The sequence below is a fragment of the Hemicordylus capensis genome, chromosome 3 (genome assembly GCF_027244095.1).
Source record: "Hemicordylus capensis ecotype Gifberg chromosome 3, rHemCap1.1.pri, whole genome shotgun sequence".
In the NCBI taxonomy this organism is placed as follows: Eukaryota; Metazoa; Chordata; class Lepidosauria; order Squamata; family Cordylidae; genus Hemicordylus; species Hemicordylus capensis.
Window position 1 is genome coordinate 352,547,494 of NC_069659.1, and position 19,634 is coordinate 352,567,127.

At 45.7% G+C, this 19,634-nt stretch overlaps 1 protein-coding gene across 2 annotated transcripts in view; it reads right to left on the bottom strand.

Annotated features, from left to right (window-relative positions):
• Positions 1-19,634, bottom strand: part of DIS3L2 (DIS3 like 3'-5' exoribonuclease 2) — a 309,415-nt gene that overhangs the window by 169,843 nt on the left and 119,938 nt on the right. For both annotated transcript variants that reach the window (XM_053311493.1, XM_053311492.1), the window contains 2 exons: positions 18,742-18,961; positions 132-226 (listed from right to left, as the gene is read on the bottom strand). In XM_053311493.1, the coding sequence (XP_053167468.1) occupies positions 132-226; positions 18,742-18,961 (315 nt within the window). The remainder of the gene's footprint in view (positions 1-131; positions 227-18,741; positions 18,962-19,634) is intronic.

Here is a 19,634-nt window from a genome sequence, read left to right on the forward strand (position 1 = left end):
CCACAAGTCCCATGGAAGCCTGGAAGCAAGCGGGGTGGCTAAGAGGTATGTCATTAAGCAGGCGTGATTCTGAGGGAGCAAAAATAAGCCACCCTGATGGCAACAGGAGGATGGCTCCAACGGGACACTACCTTGGCGGTCTTTTGAAGAAACTGGTCCGGATTGTTCGCTGGGGAGGAGTCTTCCTGCCTCGCATGGGGCACACTGCCACTCTCCGGATCCCTCCCTACAGAAAACACACAAAAATGCAAAACGTTATGATTGCTTCCATGTCATTTCCTTCCTTCCTTCAACGTTTTAATGCCCCCTTTTTGGCAGTCCTACGGGCCAGCTTCGAGTGCTAGCCCAGATGGAAAGAAGCAAAATGTTATGTCAAAATAGCCATGGAATAAATAGCAGCGTTTCAATATCCCTCCAGGCCGCAATGGAGAACAGATATATGGTCAACTTCCATTGTGCACATCTGCTAAAATCAAAATAAACCTCGACATTTACAAGTACATCAATACCAGCCATAATAAACAAAATGCAAATAAAAGTGTTTGAATTTCCTGGCATTTCTTACGTTGGGGTCACTTAACTTTGCACATTACATAAATAGTCCCCTTTAAGTGCTCGTGTTCATTAAAATATTTAATTTCCTTTAAAGAACGTTATGCAAGGTTATAAAATGCATATTTAGCCTAGGAACCAAAACCGCACCTTGCAAGAAGATAGGCTTCGGCTATGGACCAACCATTATTAAAAACGGCTTATGAGGAGTTATATATGCTGAAAGCACACACCCCTCTTTAAGAAGAGGGGAAAGATTCCTCTTCAAGATACCAGCAAGATGCACACCACGAGATGGCAACAGAGCAAATGTCCCACTCACTGATGATCCTGAACCAGGATGTGGTGGCAGAATGGACTCTACCTCTTCAGACTACAGGTGGGGAAACAAACTTGAATCCCCCCCACCCCGAAATGTAAGGAAAGAAGCCCCTGCAAAGAGGAAACCAGCATATAACGAGAGAAAGGTTCTAGTTGAGAATTCAAGCTATAATATTTGTGTGTGTGTTCCCCACCCCCTGGAGTGAGTTTTCAAGGCAGGGATGCATTGTGATTCCCCCCACCTGTGGTCTAAAATGGTGCCATCCATTTTGCCACCTCATTCTGCTGCTGCCTTGCATAGACCAGTTCCCAAGTTCTAAGGAAACTAAGCTGAAACTTATTTCTACAAGCTGTCTGAGCAGTCTTTTAATTTTGTAGGAAATGGGGTTGAAACTGTGAAACTCTCCAACACAGGGTATTTTTAACTAATCTAAGAATAAATCCTTTCGCATGGAACCAAGGGTGCCCCATCCTGTGTCCAGTTCTAGCAGTGGCAAATAGTCTCTCTACGTGCAAACCAGTGATTTGAAAAGCAGAACCTCCAAGTCATCTCTGAGAAGGGTGATTTCCAAACGGATTTCCTGGCCCCCAGTTTAAGGAAACGTAGCTGGTCAAGCATATCTTAAAAACAGGGGGAAAGATATAAAACAAATGTTTTATTGAAGAATACAAACTGGGCTGCCAAAAATATTCATATGCAAACCAGGGATGGAGCCCTAAAGCCCACATTGCCATCTGTCAACCAATGAGCGCTCTTGCTGAAGCCGACAGTGATGAGATTTCTCTCATACACTGATCCTGCCCTTCCTCTTAGATATAATTCCCCAGCCAAGTCCCATCCAGGCTGTTCAGTGGGCCATATCTTCTTGGCTTCAGCAGTTGAACTGCATTGTAATGTGTGCCTTTAGGCTGTTCTCTGAGAGCAAAACTCGCCTGGTGGCAACTTGGGACCGGGCCTTCTCTGTGGCTGGCCCAGGGCTTTGGAATGCCTTCCCTGCTGAAATAAGAACATCTCCTTCTCTGCTTGCTTTTAGGAGGACCCTGAAGAAGTACCTGTTTTCCCAGGCTTTTAACTGAAATCTAAATTTTAAAATGTGTTTTTATCTATTGAGATTTTATATCTGTTTTTATGAATGTTAAATGTTTTATATTATGTTTTAATCTGTACACCACCTAGAGATTGCTATATTAGGCGGTATAGAAAATAAATAGATAGATAGATAGATAGATAGATAGATAGATAGATAGATAGATAGATAGATAGATAGATAGAAGAGGGGCAGGAACATTTCAACCTACTGATGGCGGGATTTGAATGTGCAACTCTCAATTGACCAGGACACTGAATCAGCAGGCTCCAACTCTAGGCTGATGGATTAATGGAAGAAAGTCTGGAACTGGAAGGGCTGCAGCAGCAAGAAATGCATAGAAGTCCACGCTGCTCTCAGACTACAATTTTTTTTATAAGTATGTGAATATGTAACTGATGTTTGTTATCACACGGTTGGTATGCTTTCTATCCTGCTGGTTATGTTGACAGAGCCATAGGGAAGGAAACACTTCCAGGACAAAAGCTTAGCATTGTCCTGGATAATCCTGGACAGAATCAGAATCCAAACCCGATTCGAGTCATCCTGGGCGGCTCGGGGGTGGGTGGGTTCGGGGGATACTTGTAAAGGGCAATCTGGCTAGGATTCCCCTTTACAAGCACAAGGGATTTCCTAGCCTTAAAAGGCTTTTCTTTCACTTTAAAGGGGTGGGTGTGGGTGAAATGCTTAATGCTTCCCTTAAAAATGAAGCCCCACTGGCAGCAGGGACTCAGGAGGTCCCCGCCAGCAGTCAAAATGCTTAAATATCATTTTTAAAATGAAGCCCCGCCGCTGCTGGCCGCTGAGCAGAGGCCTCTCCACAGCCGCCCTGGACTATAATTTGGGAGGGCAGCAGGTCAGTTGGAGGAGCCCCACTGCTGCCTTCCGAATCCCCACTGCCTCAGCAGCCGCCCCCACAACAGTCAGCCACCCTCGCCACTGGAGGGGCTTCGTTTTAAAGATGGAAGTTAAGCATTTTGCCTGCCAGCAGGGCAGTTAAAAGCCTCCAGAGCCCCTGCCCCCACCGCTTGCAGGGCTTTATTTTTAAGGTAAACATTAACATTTCACACACACCCCACCCCTTTAAAGTGAAAGAAAGGCCCTTTTAGGCTAGAAAATCCTTGCACTTGTACAGGGGATTCAGAGCCAGATTCCTCTTAGCAAGTACGGCCTGCGAGTCGGTTCTGTGAACTGGGGGAGCAGCCCAGTTTGAACCTGAACCGACGCCCCACCCTTTGGGGGCTGGTCCCGTTCGACCTCAGACAACCCGAACCAGGCCGGCTGGATGGCAAGCCTGGCTCAATGCAAGCCGGCTTGCACATCCCTAGACAGAATGTACATCTTGCATATTTGACATGACTGCGGCACGAAAAATGAGATTTCCCATTCTTAACAAATGCACAAGGACATTCAGTATGCTTCAGGAATACTCCGCTTCTAAAACTTCATCAGCAAATATATATTTCTTGAATTTGCCACCCTTAGCCCAGAAATTTACACTCAGAATGATTTTCCTCAGGACTACATGCATATGATGTTCTGCTACCTTTTCGTTTCACTTTCTGTTCTTCGTCTTTGTCCCTCCTTGCGTTCATATCCTCCCCTTGCTCAGATCTACCTTATCCCCCACCCACAATCCTCTATTCCTTGACCTTCTTTGTCTTTGCACTTTTAGAGAGAGAGGTAAGGGCTTGACTGTGTGTGTGTGCAAACCACCTGCAGAATAGGACTGATCAGGTCTGCAGTCTCTCATCTCCATATATTGCTGTGAACAAGTATGTTTGTAAAATATAATTCAGAGTTATGATTACCATTCATGTTTATATCTTTGACCTAGGTTGATTTCTTTTTTAGAAACCATCTTAAGCAATTTTTAAAATCAGATTTAAATTTTTTAAATTGTGTTTTTAAAAAACCCATTGATTTTTATCCACCCTGCTTTGCTGCATAGTACAGTATCTAGCACACTGTTGCCACTAAATTAATGTTGAAGTAATTTATTTTTAAAAGGTCCAACCAAGGTTCAATTAGTATTTCTAGAGTGTGGGGAGGCCTGCCCCCCAGTTCAGCTGCACGGCCTTTGCTTGCCATTGGTCACAGGGTCAGCTCCAGGTTTGAGGGGGCCTTCGACATGATCTCTGTTGGGCCCTCTCCTTCCTGAGAAACCTAACTGAACCACGTATGACACATACTATTTCCAATGGTAATGTGGCTCCCTTCATGTGTGAGGCCCAGGACAACTGCCCCCTCCCAAGGTTAGGTTGTGTTGTCAAGTTGGTGTCGACTCCTGGCGCCCAAAGAGCCCTGTGGTTGTCTTGGGTAGAATACAGGAGGGGTTGACCATTGCCTCCTCCCGCACAGTATGAGATGATGCCTTTCAGCACCTTCCTATATCGCTGCTACCCAATATAGGAGTTTCCCATATTCTGAGAAACACACCATTGGGGATTCGATCCAACAGCCTCCTGCTTTCTAGGCAGGTTACTTCCCTGCTGCGCCATTAGGTGGCTGCCCCCTCCAAACAGCCTGGTTAGTGGTTATTACAAGATAAAATACTCAAAGACAACGTCATCTTCAGTCAAACTGCTGGAGGGAGGGGGGTATGTGTCACCATTATGGCTGCCTGGGGCTAGTGAGCTGCTTCAGTGCTGCAGGGACAGAGAAAGCTGGGCTGGATGAACCACTGATTTGTTCTCATACAGAGGGATTGACGCTCAAGTCTGCAAGCATCAGGGCCCTAATTCAGTGGAGCCCGGCTCTCCACAACACTACTGAGCTCCTACAGTGACAGGGGATGCTCATGTGAATGAGAGCCACTCTTCAAAAGTGTGTGGAGCCGCAGAGAGATGGGGAAGCAGATTGCCCATAAGGGAAATCCTGGACTCTTAGTGGAACTGAGGCAAACTGGGGTGTGGTGGTGGGGAGGCAGGAAAAGAAGCCCACTGCAATTTGCCAAACCAGAAATAAACTATGCGAACCTTTGCTGTAGCGGTTATCAATATTTCCATTCAATATTTCCACCCTGGGCAGCCCTGTGCTTTCAGTGGGAGATTTACTATGTTAGCTTGGGCAGGGCTTGTAGAGCTTATCTTACAGTGCAAACAGCCTCCAGCAACTCCGGCCCAGCAAAACCGTGCTTTAATCCTTGTTTCCCTTCCGGGTGATTACCTGACAAAACCAAAAATGGTTATAGCTTTGCTGAAAAGAGAATTAGGCACTAATGGCAAGAAACCTCTCCAATTAGTTCTGTTATTACCAGCAAATTAGATGCAGCAATTGCAAAGTTAGCACCCCTCAGAGAGAGCAGCATGAGGCATTCAGATGCAGAGTGGTTATGCCAGCAGCCCCTCCTTCTGGTCTTAAGAGGGTTTAAAAAAGAAAAAAAGACAGTTCTTGAAAGTTCCTTGCACAAATTAGATTAACCAGGACAGCTGAGGTGGCCAAAGCGGGCCCTTAAAGGCATCAGATTAAAACACTTATTAGCCGTGACAGATCCAAAGTTATTTTTTCCAGGCTTGCTGCGGCCACGGTGGAAACGTGTGACTCTCTCCAAGAAGAGCACAATTAACGTTAGAAGTTCCCACTTGAAAATGAAAATATATTGTCTTTTCTGATGAGGGGGACAGAGAGAGAGAGAGAGAGAGAGAGAGAGAACAGCAAACAGATGAAAAATACATTTCCCACAACAGAAAGAAGCAGAGTGAGCAAATTCTCATTATTCCACTGCTAAAAGTCTCATAAGAACAAGGGTTGTTTGCAGAAGACCCAAGCTGCTTTTTAAGGCTGGATTTGATGCTGTGAACAACCCTGGTCTAGAAAAACTCATCCAGGTCCAAAGGAGGACTCAAAGCAAGGCTGTGCGTGCTCAGCACTGCCACAAACGCTCCACTGTCAGATGGACACAGGAAGCTGTCCTAGACCCAGTCAGCTTCTCTGGCCCACCCAGTCCAGTCTGACTGGTAGTGGCTTTTCAGGGTCCGAGATCAATGCCTTTCCCATCACCTGCTACCCGGTCCTTTTTAACAATTTTCTTTTTGGCCAGGGATTAGACCTGGAGCCTTCTCAAACAACCACTGAACCCTGGCCCCTGCCCATCAACCAAGCTTCTCAGGGACAGAGGCTAAAGAACTGAGTCAGACAGAGGAGTCAAGAGATGGTGTTCTAAACTGTCTCGAAAAATTAAAAATTAACAAATCGCCAGGGCCAGATGGCATCCACCCGAGAGTCAAGTGCAAAACTCAAATGCAAAATTGCCAACCTCCTTGCTAAAATATTTAACATATCCCTACAATCAGGCTCTGTTGTAACACTGACTTCCAAACATGTACACTGAAAACTTAACAGCCAATGTAACACCGACTTCCAAAAAGGGATCCAGGGGGAATCCAGTAAATTAAAGGCCGGTTAGCTTAACACCTGTGCTGGGGTAAATTGATGGAAAGCATTCTCAAAGATAAAATTGTTAAGCATATAGAAGAACAGGCCCTGCTGAAGGAGAACCAGCATGGCTTCTGGAAAGGTAAATAAATCTTGCCTCACCAACCATTTGGAGTTCTTTGAGAGTGTCAACAAGTGTGTGGATAAAGGTGATCTAGTTGACAGAGTATACTTGGACTTTCAAAAAGCTTGGACTTTTTGAAAGTCTTGGACTTTCAAAAAGTCCAAGTCCAAAAGTCTTGGACTATACTTGGACTTTTCAAAAAGATCCCCCAGGGATCTGTACTGGGACCCATGCTTTTTTATTTATTTATAAATGATCTAGAAGTTGGAGTAAGCAGCAAAATGGACAAATTTGAAGATGACACCAAACTATTTGGGGTAGTAAAATTCAAAAGAGATTTCGAGGAGCTCCAAAAGGATCTCTCCAAACTGGGGGAGTGAGCAACAAAATGGCAAATAAGGTTCAATGTAAGCAAATGTAAGGTGATGCATATTGGGGCAAAAAGCTATTAACTTCACATATACGCAGATTAGGTCTGCGCTATCACTGAATGACGAGGAGAGGGATCTTGGGGTCGTGGTGGACAGCTCCTTGAAAGTGTCAACTCAATGTGTGGCAGCTGTGAAAAAGGCAAATTCCATGCTAGGGATCATTAGGAAGGGGGTTGAAAATAAAACTGCTAATACTATAATGCCCTCATACAAATCTATGATGTGGCCATATTTGGAGTACTGTGTACAGTTCTAGTCTCCATACCTCAGAAAGGACATTATAGAACTGGAGAAGGTGCAGAAGAGGGCAACCAAGGGGCTCAGAGCACCTTCCTTACGAGGCAAGGCTACAACACCTGTGGCTTTTTAGTTTAGAAAAAAGAAAGACTGAGGGGCAATATGATAGAGGTCTATAAAATCATGCACGGCTTGGAGAAAGTGGATAGAGAGATTTTTCTCCCTCTCATATAACACTAGAACCAGGGATCATCCGATGAAACTGATGGCCAACAAATTTAGGACTGATAAAAAGGAAGTGATTTTTAATACAATGCATGATTAACCTATGGAATTCCCTGCCACCAGATGTGGTGACAGCCAACAGCTGGATGGCTTTAAGAAGTGTTTAGATAAACACTGCCCTGAGACCTTGGTGCACTAAATAAATAAATAAATCATGGAGGATAGGTTTATCAGTGGCTACTAGTCTGAGGGCTATGGGCCACCTCCAGCCTAAGAAGCATGATGCCTCTCAATACCAGTTGCAGTGCAGCAAGAGAGAGGGCATGCCCTCAGCTCTTGCCTGTGGGCTTCCCAGAAGCATCTGGTGGGCCATTGTGTGAAACAGGATGCTGGACTAGATGGGCCTTCTTGGGCCTGATCCACCAGGGCTGTTCTTATGTTCTCAATGGCACAAGACAAAGTCAAGAGTGGAATGACTCTAGCTCTTCTGTTCCCTACCTCCCCAACCACAAGGTCCGCCCCATAATGCCACACCATACGCTTCCATTAGTAGCCACTGCGACTGATATCATCAGTGTTCTCTCTAGCCTGGGAAAGACAGAGCACAGCACAAGGGTGGCATCCCATAAGCCCCAATTTCCAGACCAAGGGGCCTCAACACCCCCTGGAGCACTGTACTCCATTTGTCAAGCACAGAGGAAAGGAAATGGACCCAGCAGGGGCAGGAAGAGGAGGAGGTGGCCACGCCAAAGGGTGCACCAAGAGTAGAACATCCTCAGCACCCTCTCAAAAGCTATTTGTATGTTTGGACTAGACAAGCATCATGCTTTGCTTGCAATTGCCCTGGGGCATCTGGGTGGTCGCTGCTGAAAAGAGGAAGTGGAACTTCTAGCACAGGGATTCATGTGTTCTTAGAAGCTTCAGGACGATGCAGAATAGGACAGTTAGATGGCACTGCAGTCATGATGTGTGGAGCCCTTGCTTAAAAGTGCCCCATCTTCTGAAACAAGAAGCAGGGCCTTCTCTGTGGTGACCTCCCAACCCACCCTTATCATGTGAAATGAATTTCTCAAAGTAGGCCACCAAAATCTTTTTTTTTTTTTAAGCAGGTAAAAACTTGGCTTCTGAGAAAAATCAAGACTGCCAAGAATGCTTCAGGGATTGATTTTTAGTTCACTTGTGTCTGACCTGACATATGCTTAGTATGGTAGCAGCGGTGCTGGTTTGACTATGTACTCACTGCAGTTTGGGAAGAGCTTTGGGGCTCTGAAGCACAATAAACATTTTAATATAGCAGCTTGCTGGAATTATACCTAAGCTGATGTTACTCTGGAGACAGAAAATGCCTTCTAAAACGTACAGGCAACCTACAAAATCAGGCCATGATTTAAAATCTGCACCTTTGCATGTTATTAAACATGCAGGCTTCCCCCTCTCCTTGCTCTGTTTTGCATTGTTTCCTCCATGGGGAACAACTGTAAGTGCCACTCTAGGGCAATTCCATACGAATCAAGCATGTACCAATTGATGTCAGTAATACAAGTTTCCTGTATCATCTGGAAGTTTCATTTTCTCTTTTATATGAGCCTGAGCAGGGTGGAAAGAGTTGAAATGAGAAGGAAAGTTGAACATGTTAAGGCGGGGGGAGGTTGCGGGGTAAGCAATGTAAAATCCTACACACACACACACAATAAAATGTTAATACAAATAATAATTAAAAAGTACAAATACGAGGAAAATATGGACCTCGGCATCCCTTTTGGTCTCACTTCATTTATTTAGGACATTTCTATACCACCCCATATATAAATCTCCGGGCAGCTTACAATTTAAAACACAACAACACTAAAAACTTTAACAAATTCAAGCAAAGGAATTTCCTTCCCTTCTCTAGGGGGTGTACAGGATAGTTTCAAAGTGGACAGAGAAAAGGCTGGGGCTAAGCACTTCAGCAGAGAAGGAGAACTTGCCATCAGCGCAGGAGTGACCGGAATCTGGCTAGGCGCAGACATCCGCCCAGGACCCGACTCTGCAACATCAGTTACCCTTGCACTGCATCAGTGGTATGCAAACATGCCCTAAAAAAGACAAATCTATGGTGCCCTGGCTGAGATGCCCCAGCGCAGGGCATGGGAGGAACATCCCTGCAAGCTGCGTGGAGTAGCTCAGCCCCAAAGACCCTCACAGTATTTCACTCCGGGCTACCAGCTGCATATTGCAGGTGGACTGGAGGTATATGCAAGGTAGGAATTGCTTTGGCTGAACGCCAAACAAATTGTTGCAATGCAAAAGCACAATGCAAAGTGCTGCTTTTCAAGTTTAAAGCCCAATACAGTTTAGGACCAGAGTGCCTGAAAGAGCTCCTCCATCCGCTGCATCTTAACATCTGCATGAGAGGACCGACTCTGGATGCTTCCAACATCAAAAGGGAGGGCAAGTGGCAGTGAAGGAAAGGGCCCTTCTATGGGTGCTCCCAATTAGGGGATTAAGCCCCTGGTGGCGCAGTGGTAAAACTGCCGCCCTGTAACCAGAAGGTTACAAGTTTGATCCTGACCAGGGGCTCAAGGTTGACTCAGCCTTCCATCCTTCCGAGGTCGGTAAAATGAGTACCCAGAATGTTGGGGGGCAATATGCTAAATCATTGTAAACCGCCAAGGTTGCAGACAGGAATCTCTCTCAGCCCTATATTGAAGATGCTGCCAGGGAGGACACTTGAAACCTTCTGCTCTTCCCAGAGTGGCTCCATCCCCTGAGGGGAATCTCTTGCAGTGCTCACACATCAAGTATCCCATCCAGATGCAACCAGGGCAGACCCTGCTTAGCTATGGGGACAAGTCATGCTTGCTACCACAAGACCAGCTCTCCTCTCCCTCGGGCTGCTCACCTGGCACCTAATCATGTTTTCAGCATCAGGTCATGATTGTTTTATTCACCTGGGCCATACAATGGATTGGAGCTGCTGTTTTGTCTTGGTGTGTCCTGCTGATTGACTGACTTCGCTTTTACCCATTTTTGCTGTTTTTATCCTCACATCTTTGTAAACTGCTTTGAGGAACTTCATTATACACATGGGTTAGAAATAACCTGGCTGAATTGAACTTCCTTATTCAGAGGCAGTATGCCACTGGATACCAGATGTTAAGCGCTGCCTCCATGCCAGCTTGTGAGCTTCCTGAACGCATTGGGTTGGCTATTGTGGGAAGCAGGGTACTGGATTTGATGGGTCTTTTTGGTCTAAACCAGCAGTCTACACTCTTCTGATGTTCTCCAAGACTGGGGTTTCCAACCTCGAGTCCCCAGATGTTGTTGGACTACAACTCCCATCATCCCAGGCCACAATGGCCAGAGATCATTGTAGTGGGGGCTGGTGGAAGTTGTAGTCTGACGACATCTGGGGACCCAAGGTTGGGAATTCCCAATCTAGTAGCATTGTTAGTTGGTTTAAACTGCCTGCATTGCACTGAATGAATTCCAGTTCATTGTATTGCAATGAACTGGAGATGCTGGCTCTTAGCCTCCCATCCCAATCAACATGCATATACATAACCAGGTCTCCCATCACCACCCCTGCTCAGGTAGCCTGACTTTTAATACAGAGAACCACCAGCAATCTAGCAGGAAGTTCTCCTGGACAAGTGGGAGTGACACCATCTCACTGCTGGGGGACTGAGCTTCAAGTCTTCAAAATGTGCCAACTCCTCCAAGAGTCAGGAAGGCAAACCACTTAGAGTAGAAAGGACACAGCACCCCCTCCATGTATAGCCACGGTTGCTCCTCCTCCAAGTCAGGTCCCCAAGAGCCAGCCAAAGCATCTGGGCATTGCTCTTTGAGGAGACATGGAGAAAGCAAATAGACTCATTTGGCAAGAGCAGATCCTGGCAAGGCGGAAGCATTCCATTAATTTTATTTAGACCTTCAAACAGGGAGGAGGCTGGAGAGCATTTCCAAGCAGAAAGCGCTACTCTTGGCTATAGGACAACTGCTACCAGTTGCACGGCTAAGGCTTCCTTAAGAGCTCCAGAAACCAGAGAGCTTGTGTGTAAGTTTAGACTGAATTTGAGCCCAAGGAGGCTTGCTGTGTACAAAGCCTGAACAGACTGAAATCTTGAGGCTCACGGAATTCTCTCCTTGCAATGCAAGTTTGGGCAGAGGGATCACCCAGCTGCAGCATCCACCTCCTCTTTCCAGCAGCATGAGCCCAAGCACAGAATACATCTATATCAAAGCCCGGCTATCAGAGCTGCATCCGTCTAGACTGAGGATGCTTGCAAGGGTACCGCAGAAGTGATTCCTTTACTCCTCTGGCTTGTGCCAGGTAGAGGGGATTCCTTCACAAACAGAATACTGGACACCCCCAAATGCAAAAGTCTCCTTTGCTGACTGCATATTAGAAGTTCAAAACACTGCAAAATATACCCACATATTACATGTGTTACATCAATGACATAAGTTTTATCTGAGACACGTAGCCACACCCGACATCAACAGAAATGCTGGACACCATTTTTGAGATAAATCCTATGTTAAGCACTTTGTCTGGATCGCTTAAATAAAATAAGTAAGTAAATAAATAAATAAATAAATATTCAAAACCTGGAAAGGAAAGGCTCTGGGAATGATCGGGGCAGGGGGGTTGGGGGAACTGAGAATGAAGCCTTCTACCATCCTCTGGATGCTGCTGGTGCATCGCTTCAGGACTTCCCATTATTTGCAGCTTTTCAACCCAGACTTTATGACCATCATGTAAGAGCTGCCCTTGAAGGCTGCTTGGAGCATCCAGCAGGAGTGATTGACCACAGGTATACAGGAGAACCCCATTAGGTTCTGTTCTGTGGGGGTGGGTGGCGCGCGGATAGTGAATCCACAAATAACAGGGCATTAAGGCAATGGAAATCGGCGGGGGGCGGGGCAGGTTCTCAGACACAGAAAATCAGCCAAAAATGGCAGGTTTTGCCCAGTTCTCCCCCCACCCACCAAATGGACCCTCATGGGGCCCTCCCATGCTGCACCCTCACCTATGGGGCTGAAAATCACATTTCTTACCTTCCATTATGAGCCATAAAATGGCTCCAGATCTCTTAGGCAGTCAAAATCGTGGCCAGAAATGACCTCCAAGGTCATTTATGGCCACCCCTGACCCATGGGTTTAACCCTTTTTTGTTCACCTTTCCCCCCGCTTATACTGAGGTTGGATGCTAATTACCCGACTGCAGATACACAAAACCGCGAGTGCTGGACCCGCGAATAGCAAGGTCCTCCTGTATTATATTCCCCAGGCACCTTCTAGATGCAACTCAAGGCTCTAACCACTCTCAGCCCTGCTTAAGATCTGCTAACTGGGCAACTTTTCAAGTGGTGGTTCTGTTCTATTGAGCAGGGGGAGAGCAACTGTCCCCCTAGGCGTGTTCCCTTGCGTGTCTTTTTCAGATGGTGAGCCCTCGGGGGACAAGGAGATATCTTCTCTTTCCTTTCACAATGTAAACCAGTCCTATTTCTAATAATAATATTTTTAAAAGAATCTACTCTTAATTGTACCTCACCCTTCCTCTAGAACAGGCCTGCTCAACTTAGGGCCCCCAGCTGTTTTTGGACTACAACTCCCATAATTCTCAGCCACAGCAGCCAATAGCCAGGAATTATGGGAATTGTAGGCCAACATCTGCATGAGGGCCAAAGTTGAGCAGGCCTGCTCTAGAACCATGTGCAAGGGGGTTGTTTTCACAAGCAACTTGCAGAGTCACTGAGGCTGAACGAGAGAGCCTGAGAGAGAGCCACCCTCTGGGCTTCATGAGTGAGCAGGAATTCGAACTCAGGTCTCCCCAGGCCTGCGTTCGGTCCCCTTCGCTACTTGGCTGTCAGACATTACAATCTCCCTTGCCTGCATTCTGCCCTCATGAAACCATGTTCTCTTTAGCTTGTGAATGAAAACAATTATTTCATTTTTATGTATGACCAAACCAACATTTGGAGTTCAGATTAAGACTCCATGATTTCGAGTAACCGATCTACAGAGAGCAAACTGCTCCATCACAAGGTCTCTATTCTGCCCTCCTCCTTCTGGACCTCTCTGCTGCTTTCGATTTCGCGGATCACTCTCTCTTGCTTGACTCCCTCTGTGCCACTCAGAGACCCTGTCCTCAAATGATCCTTTGCTTGTCTAGTGGCTCTTTCGAGGGTTCCACAGAGAGGGAAGGGATGGAGCTGTAGCTCAGTGGCAGAGCATCTGCTTTGCATGCAGAAGGTCCCAGGTTCGATAGCTGTCTCCTACCTGAAACCTTGGAAAGCTGTGGCCAGTTAGAATCGACAGTACTGAGCTAGATGGTCCAATAGTCTGACTCAGTGTAAGGCAGCTTTCTATGTTACTCCTATTTCCCTCTGTCTGCTGGGGACCTCAGGGCTCTATTTTGGCCCCTGGCTATTCTCTCTCTACATGCTATCCCTGGGTGATTTCATCACACTCCATGGTTAACATATATACACTCACAACGCCCCACCCCCACCCCCACCTCTACCTTTAAGAACATAAGAACAGCCCTGCTGGATCAGCCCAAAGCCTATCCAGTCCAACATCCTGTTTCACACAGTGGCACACCAAATGCCTCTGAGAAGCCCACAGGCAGGAGTTGAGGGCACGTCCTCTCTCTTGCTGCATTGCAACTGGTATTTAGAGGCATCTTGCTTCTTAGGGTGGAGGTGGCCTATAGCCCTCAGCCACTGATAGACCTGTCTTCCATGAATTTATCTAAACCCCTCTTAAAGCCATCCAGCTGTTGGCTGTCACCACATCTGGTGGCAGAGAATTCCATAGGTTAATTATACATTGTATGAAAAAATACTTCCTTTTGTTGGTCCTAAATTTCCTGGACATCAGTTTCATGGGATGATGCCTGGTTCCAGTATTATGAGAGAAAGGGGAAAATCTATCTTCATCAACATTCTCCACGCCTTGCATGATTTTATAGACCTCTATCATGTCTCCCTGCAGTTGTTTCCCCCGCTCTAAACTAAAAAGCCCCAGGTGCTGTAGCCTTGCCTCATACGGAAGGTGTTCCAGGCCCCTGATCATCTTGGTTGCCCTCTTCTGCACCTTCTCCAGTTCTACAATGTCCTTCTTATGATATAGTGACCAGAACTGTACACGGTACTCCAAATGAGGCCACACCATAGTTTTGTAAAAAGGCATTATAATATTAGCAGTTTTATTTTCAACCCCCTTCCTAATGATTCCAAGCATAGAATTTGCTTTTTTTCACAGCTGCAGCACATTGAGTCGACACTTTCAACGAGCTGTCCACCACAACCCCATGATCCCTCTCCTGGTCAATCCGTTACAGTTCAGGCGCCATCAGCGTATATGTGAAGTTGGGGTTTTTTGCCCCAATATGCATCACTTTACATTTGCTTACAGTGAACCAAATCTGCCATTTTGTTGCTTACTCCCCCAGGTCACAGATATCCTTCTGGAACTCCTTGCAATCTGTTTTGGATTTCACTACCCAAAATAGTTTAGTGTCATCTGCAAATTTGGCCACCTTGCTGCTTACCCCAACTTCTAGATCATTTATGAATAGTACAGATCTCTGGGGGACCCCACTTCTTACTTTCCTCCATTTAGAGAACTGTCCATTTATACCTACCCTCTGTTTCCTGTCCTTCAACCCGTTACCAATCCACACATGAACCTGTCCCCTTAGCCCATGACTTCTACGTTTTCTCAAGAGTTTTTGATGAGGAACTTCGTTGAAAGTTTTTTGAAAGTCTAGGTATATTATGTTAACTGGATCACCTTTATCCACACAGTAATCTCAAAGAACTCCAAAAAGATTGTTGAGGCAATATTTACCTTTGCAGAAGCCATGCTGGTTCTCCTCCAGCAGGGCATGTTCTTCTATATGCTTAACAATTTTATCCTTGAGAATACTTTCCATCATTTTGCCCGGAACAGACAGTAAGTTAATCCACCTATAATTTCCCAGAACCTCGCTGGATCCCTTTTTGAAAATTGGTGGTACATTGGCTATTATCCAGTCCTCTGGAACGGAGCCTGATTGTAAGGATACATTATATATTTTAGCAAGGAGGTCAGCAATTTCTCAGATGGATGCCATCTGGCCCTGGCAATTTGTTAACTTTTAACTTTTAACGATGGTTTAGAACGTCGTCTCGCATCACCTCTATCTGACTCAGTTCTTTAGCCTCTGTCCCTGAGAATCCCGGTTCAGGAACAGGTATACTATCAGTATCTTCTGCCATGAAGACAGAAACAAAGAATTCGTTTAGCTTCTCTACAACTTCCATATCCTCCCTAATAATTCTTTTCACTCCCTCATCCTTTAATGGCCCAACCACCTCCCTGGCAGGTTTCCTGCATCTGATGTATTTAAAGAAGTTTTTGTTATTCCCCTTGATGCTTTTAGCTAAATGTTCTCAAACTCTCTTTTTGCCTTCCTTATTGTCACCTTGCATTTCTTTTGCCAGAGTTTGTGTTCCTTTCTATCCTCTTCATTTGGGCAGGCGTTCTAATTTCGGAAGGAAGTCTTCTTCTCCTTTATGGCTTCCTTGGCTTCACCTGTTAACCATGTTGTCATCCTTGCGGTCTTGGTGGTACCTTTCCTCCTTTTTGATGTACATTCTAACTGAGCTTCTAGTATTATGGTTTTAAGTAAACTCCATGCATTCTGGAGCAAAGTGACTCTCCTGATTTTCCCTTACAATTATCTTTTCACCAAACTCCTCATTTTGGAGAAGTTTCCTCTTCTGAAATTCAAAGTGTCTATGTTAGACTTCCTTGGTGATTCTCTCCCTGCATGTATGCTGAATTTCATCAAATTATGGTCACTGTTCTATAAAGGTTCCATGACAATGACATCTCACACCAGATCCTGGGCACCACTCAGGATTAAGTCCAAGGTCGCCTTCTCTCTGGTTGGTTCCATGAGCAACTGTTCTAGGGCACAGTCATTCAGCGTGTCTAGAAATTTGACTAGAATTATTCTCATTACCTGACTGTGCATTTACCCAGTCCATATGTGGGTAATTGAAATCACCCATTATTACAGCTCTGTCTCTCTTTTTGATGCCTCCCTGATTTCCTTCTGCAACTCCCAGTTACTGTCAGCGTTTCGGTCAGGAGAGTGATAGCACATCCCTAATAACATATTTCCTTTCAGGCCTTGTATTGTCACCCACAGGGTTTCTGTCGAGGACTCCAGTCCTCCTAGGTTTTCTACCTTGTTAGATGCTATCCCTTCTTTAACATGCAGTGCTACTCCACCCCCAATTTGCCCCTTCCTGTCCTTTCTATAGAGCTTATATCCAGGAATAACAGTGTCCCACTGATTCTCACTGTTCCACCATGTTTCTGTTATGCCCACTGTATCTATGTTTTCATTAGCAACCAAGCACTCCAGCTCAGCCATCTTGGCTCAGAGCTTCTGGCACTGGCATATAAGCACCCATATGCTGAATCTCTTACCTGACATATGCTAGATATCTTTAGAGGGGATCATTCTCCCCTCTGTCCAATTCCCCATCACCAACTGCCTGTCTGACATATCAGCTTGGATCATCGTCTCAAGCACAATCTATCCATTTCTGAATTCACCCTTCCTCCCAAGCCCTGCTCCAGTGTTCCCTCTAACAGGGAATCCCAGATATTGCTGACTCCAACTCCCATGATCCCCAAACAAAGGCTATTGAAGCTGGGGATGCTGGGAATTGTAGTCAACATCTGGGAATCCCTGCTAGGGGGAACACAGCCCTGCTCTCCTCATTATCTTCTTGGCCATTGACAATACCCAGCCTGTCACTTGGGTGCAAAGTGTTGGCTTTGACTCCCCTATATTCAGCACTCTGCCAAATATGAATACAACGAATATTTATATACTGCTTCTCAACAAAAGTTCCCAAAGTGGTTTACATACTTTATTGATTGATTGGTTGATAGATATAGATAAACAAATAAAATGGCTGCCAAATCCTGCCACTTTGTCCTTTAAGTCACTGCAAGAATACAGCCCTTCCTCGATGCCCCTCCTCAGCAGAACCTCTCACTCCTGTCCTGGTTCTCTCGGGCCTTGTTGCAGCCATCCCCTTTCTGGTCTCCCATTGGCTCGTCCTGGTTCCCTCTCCTCCATCCTGCACTCTGCTACCAGAATCATTCACCTTTCTTGATGCCCGGATCCCATCTTGCATGGCCTCCTTAGATCCTCACACGGGGTTCCTGTTTGCTCCCAGAGACAGCACATGCTCCAGGTCCAAGGTCCACCTCCAAGGCTTTCCCTGGCCCAGCCTCTGCCTACTTCTCATATCCCCCTTGCACTGCTGCCCATGACCTCCCTTTCTCCAGCTCCACCGCTCTCAACCATGCAAAGATACCCGGCTCCCTCTGATGTCCCCGCCCTTTCTCCCTTGCTTATGCCTAGAACTGCCTCCCAGAACACCTGCATGAATTCTCCTCCTTCAGATCCTTCCTCAAAACCCACTCTTTCCTTGAAGCCTTTCTTACTTTCCCTGCTATAACTAAGTCCTGGTTCATGTGCCTGAAACAGTTCATTCATTCATTCATTCATTCATTCGATTTCTATACCGCCCTTCCAAAAATGGCTCAGGGCGGTTTACACAGAGAAATAATAAATAAATAAGATGGATCCCTGTCCCCAAAGGGCTCACAATCTAAAAAGAAACATGAGATAGACACCAGCAACAGTCACTGGAGGTACTGTGCTGGGGGTGGATAGAGCCAGTTACTCTCCCCCTGCTAAATAAACTTTTAAATTAACATTAATGTTAAACGTTTTAATTTAATGTTTAAAAGTTAAACATTTCAACTTTTAATTTTAATTATTGAAATGTTTTAATCTTTTATTGGCTGTTTTTATCATTTTGTAAACTGCCCAGAGAACTTGCGTTTTGGGCGGTATAGAAATGTAATTAATTAATTGATTGATTGATTAACCACGTTAAAAGGTGCCTCTTTGCCAAGTTAGCAGGGGTTATTCCTTGCATGTTCTTCCCCTAGTTACACTGTATGTGGGCAGGTAATAGGTTTTGTGGGCTGCTACAGTTTTCATACATAGCTGTTTCGGATATGGCCCTTCCAGCAAGCTGGCACTTACAGGAAGAGAAAGACCACCTTGGAAGTTCTAAATATCAAAGCAGGGACCTCACACAGTTACCAAAAGCCACTCTACTGAAACAAGGCAATTTACTGTGCAAATTTACTCAGAAGTAAGTTTAACAGTATTTAGTGGGGCCCACTGCCAGGCAAGCATGCACAGAGTTACAACCTTAAGTATCTATTCTGCATTTTAAAGCTAAAAGAAGGGGACGGTGGGGGAGAGAACTGACAGATGGGTCAACCATTTAGGGCCAGAACTTAACTTACGCTTTTCAGCGGCCCCCAGGGACAACTGCTTGATATCCTCAAGTTTTCTCAAGCTCTCTTGTTCGCTCCCAACATCGTTATCATCAAACTGAGCCTCTATTACGACGTCAGAATCGCCTTTTCCTGAACGATCAAGTATGCAAGTAGCCGGTGAATTCCCAGGAGCATCCGTTTCTTGAGCGGCTTCTGATTCATTGTCACAGCCTTCTGGCTTAATGACCTGAAGAACAACAAAAGAGAAGAGTTGAACTATGTGTTGCAAGACCAGAAACAACAAAATGGCAGCCCGCAACCTGCATTTGATCCCTGTCAGGATTCCTTGCAGTCCCTATTGATATACTTTTTCTATCCCACTCTTCTGTTCACAGAGCAGCTTACAGTAACTAAGATTCCAAATAACAACTATAAAAATCATAGGGAGTTGAGGGAGAGAGGGAGAGGGAGAACGCAGGAGTCTTTGTCACCCTTATTTGGAGATGCCAGAGGTTGAACTCAAATGTTCTGCATGCAAAGCATGGGCTCTGCTGCTGACCTGAGGGCAGTACTGCGTCTTCTGTGGGGCAAGTTGGAAGCACAAATATCACCTAGACTTTTCAGACCCCTCACCATAGGGCCTCTGATCCATCCTCTCATTCTGTTCGGGGAGGGATGCCTGCCAGGAATAAACAGTACAGATGGTTTCAACCTGGCCCCAACCGCTCCCACAGCAACTTTGCCCAGGAATCGGCACCAGACCAGCCTAACTTAGCAACTGAAAGACACATGCACCACTTATGAACCAACAGGTGCTCCTCCTGGTTAAATGAGGGCTTCTGGTGGCCAGGAGAAACCACCCCCACCACTGCAAAAGCCTGTAAGGGAAAAACTGAAAAACTGAGGGAAATGGGAAACCC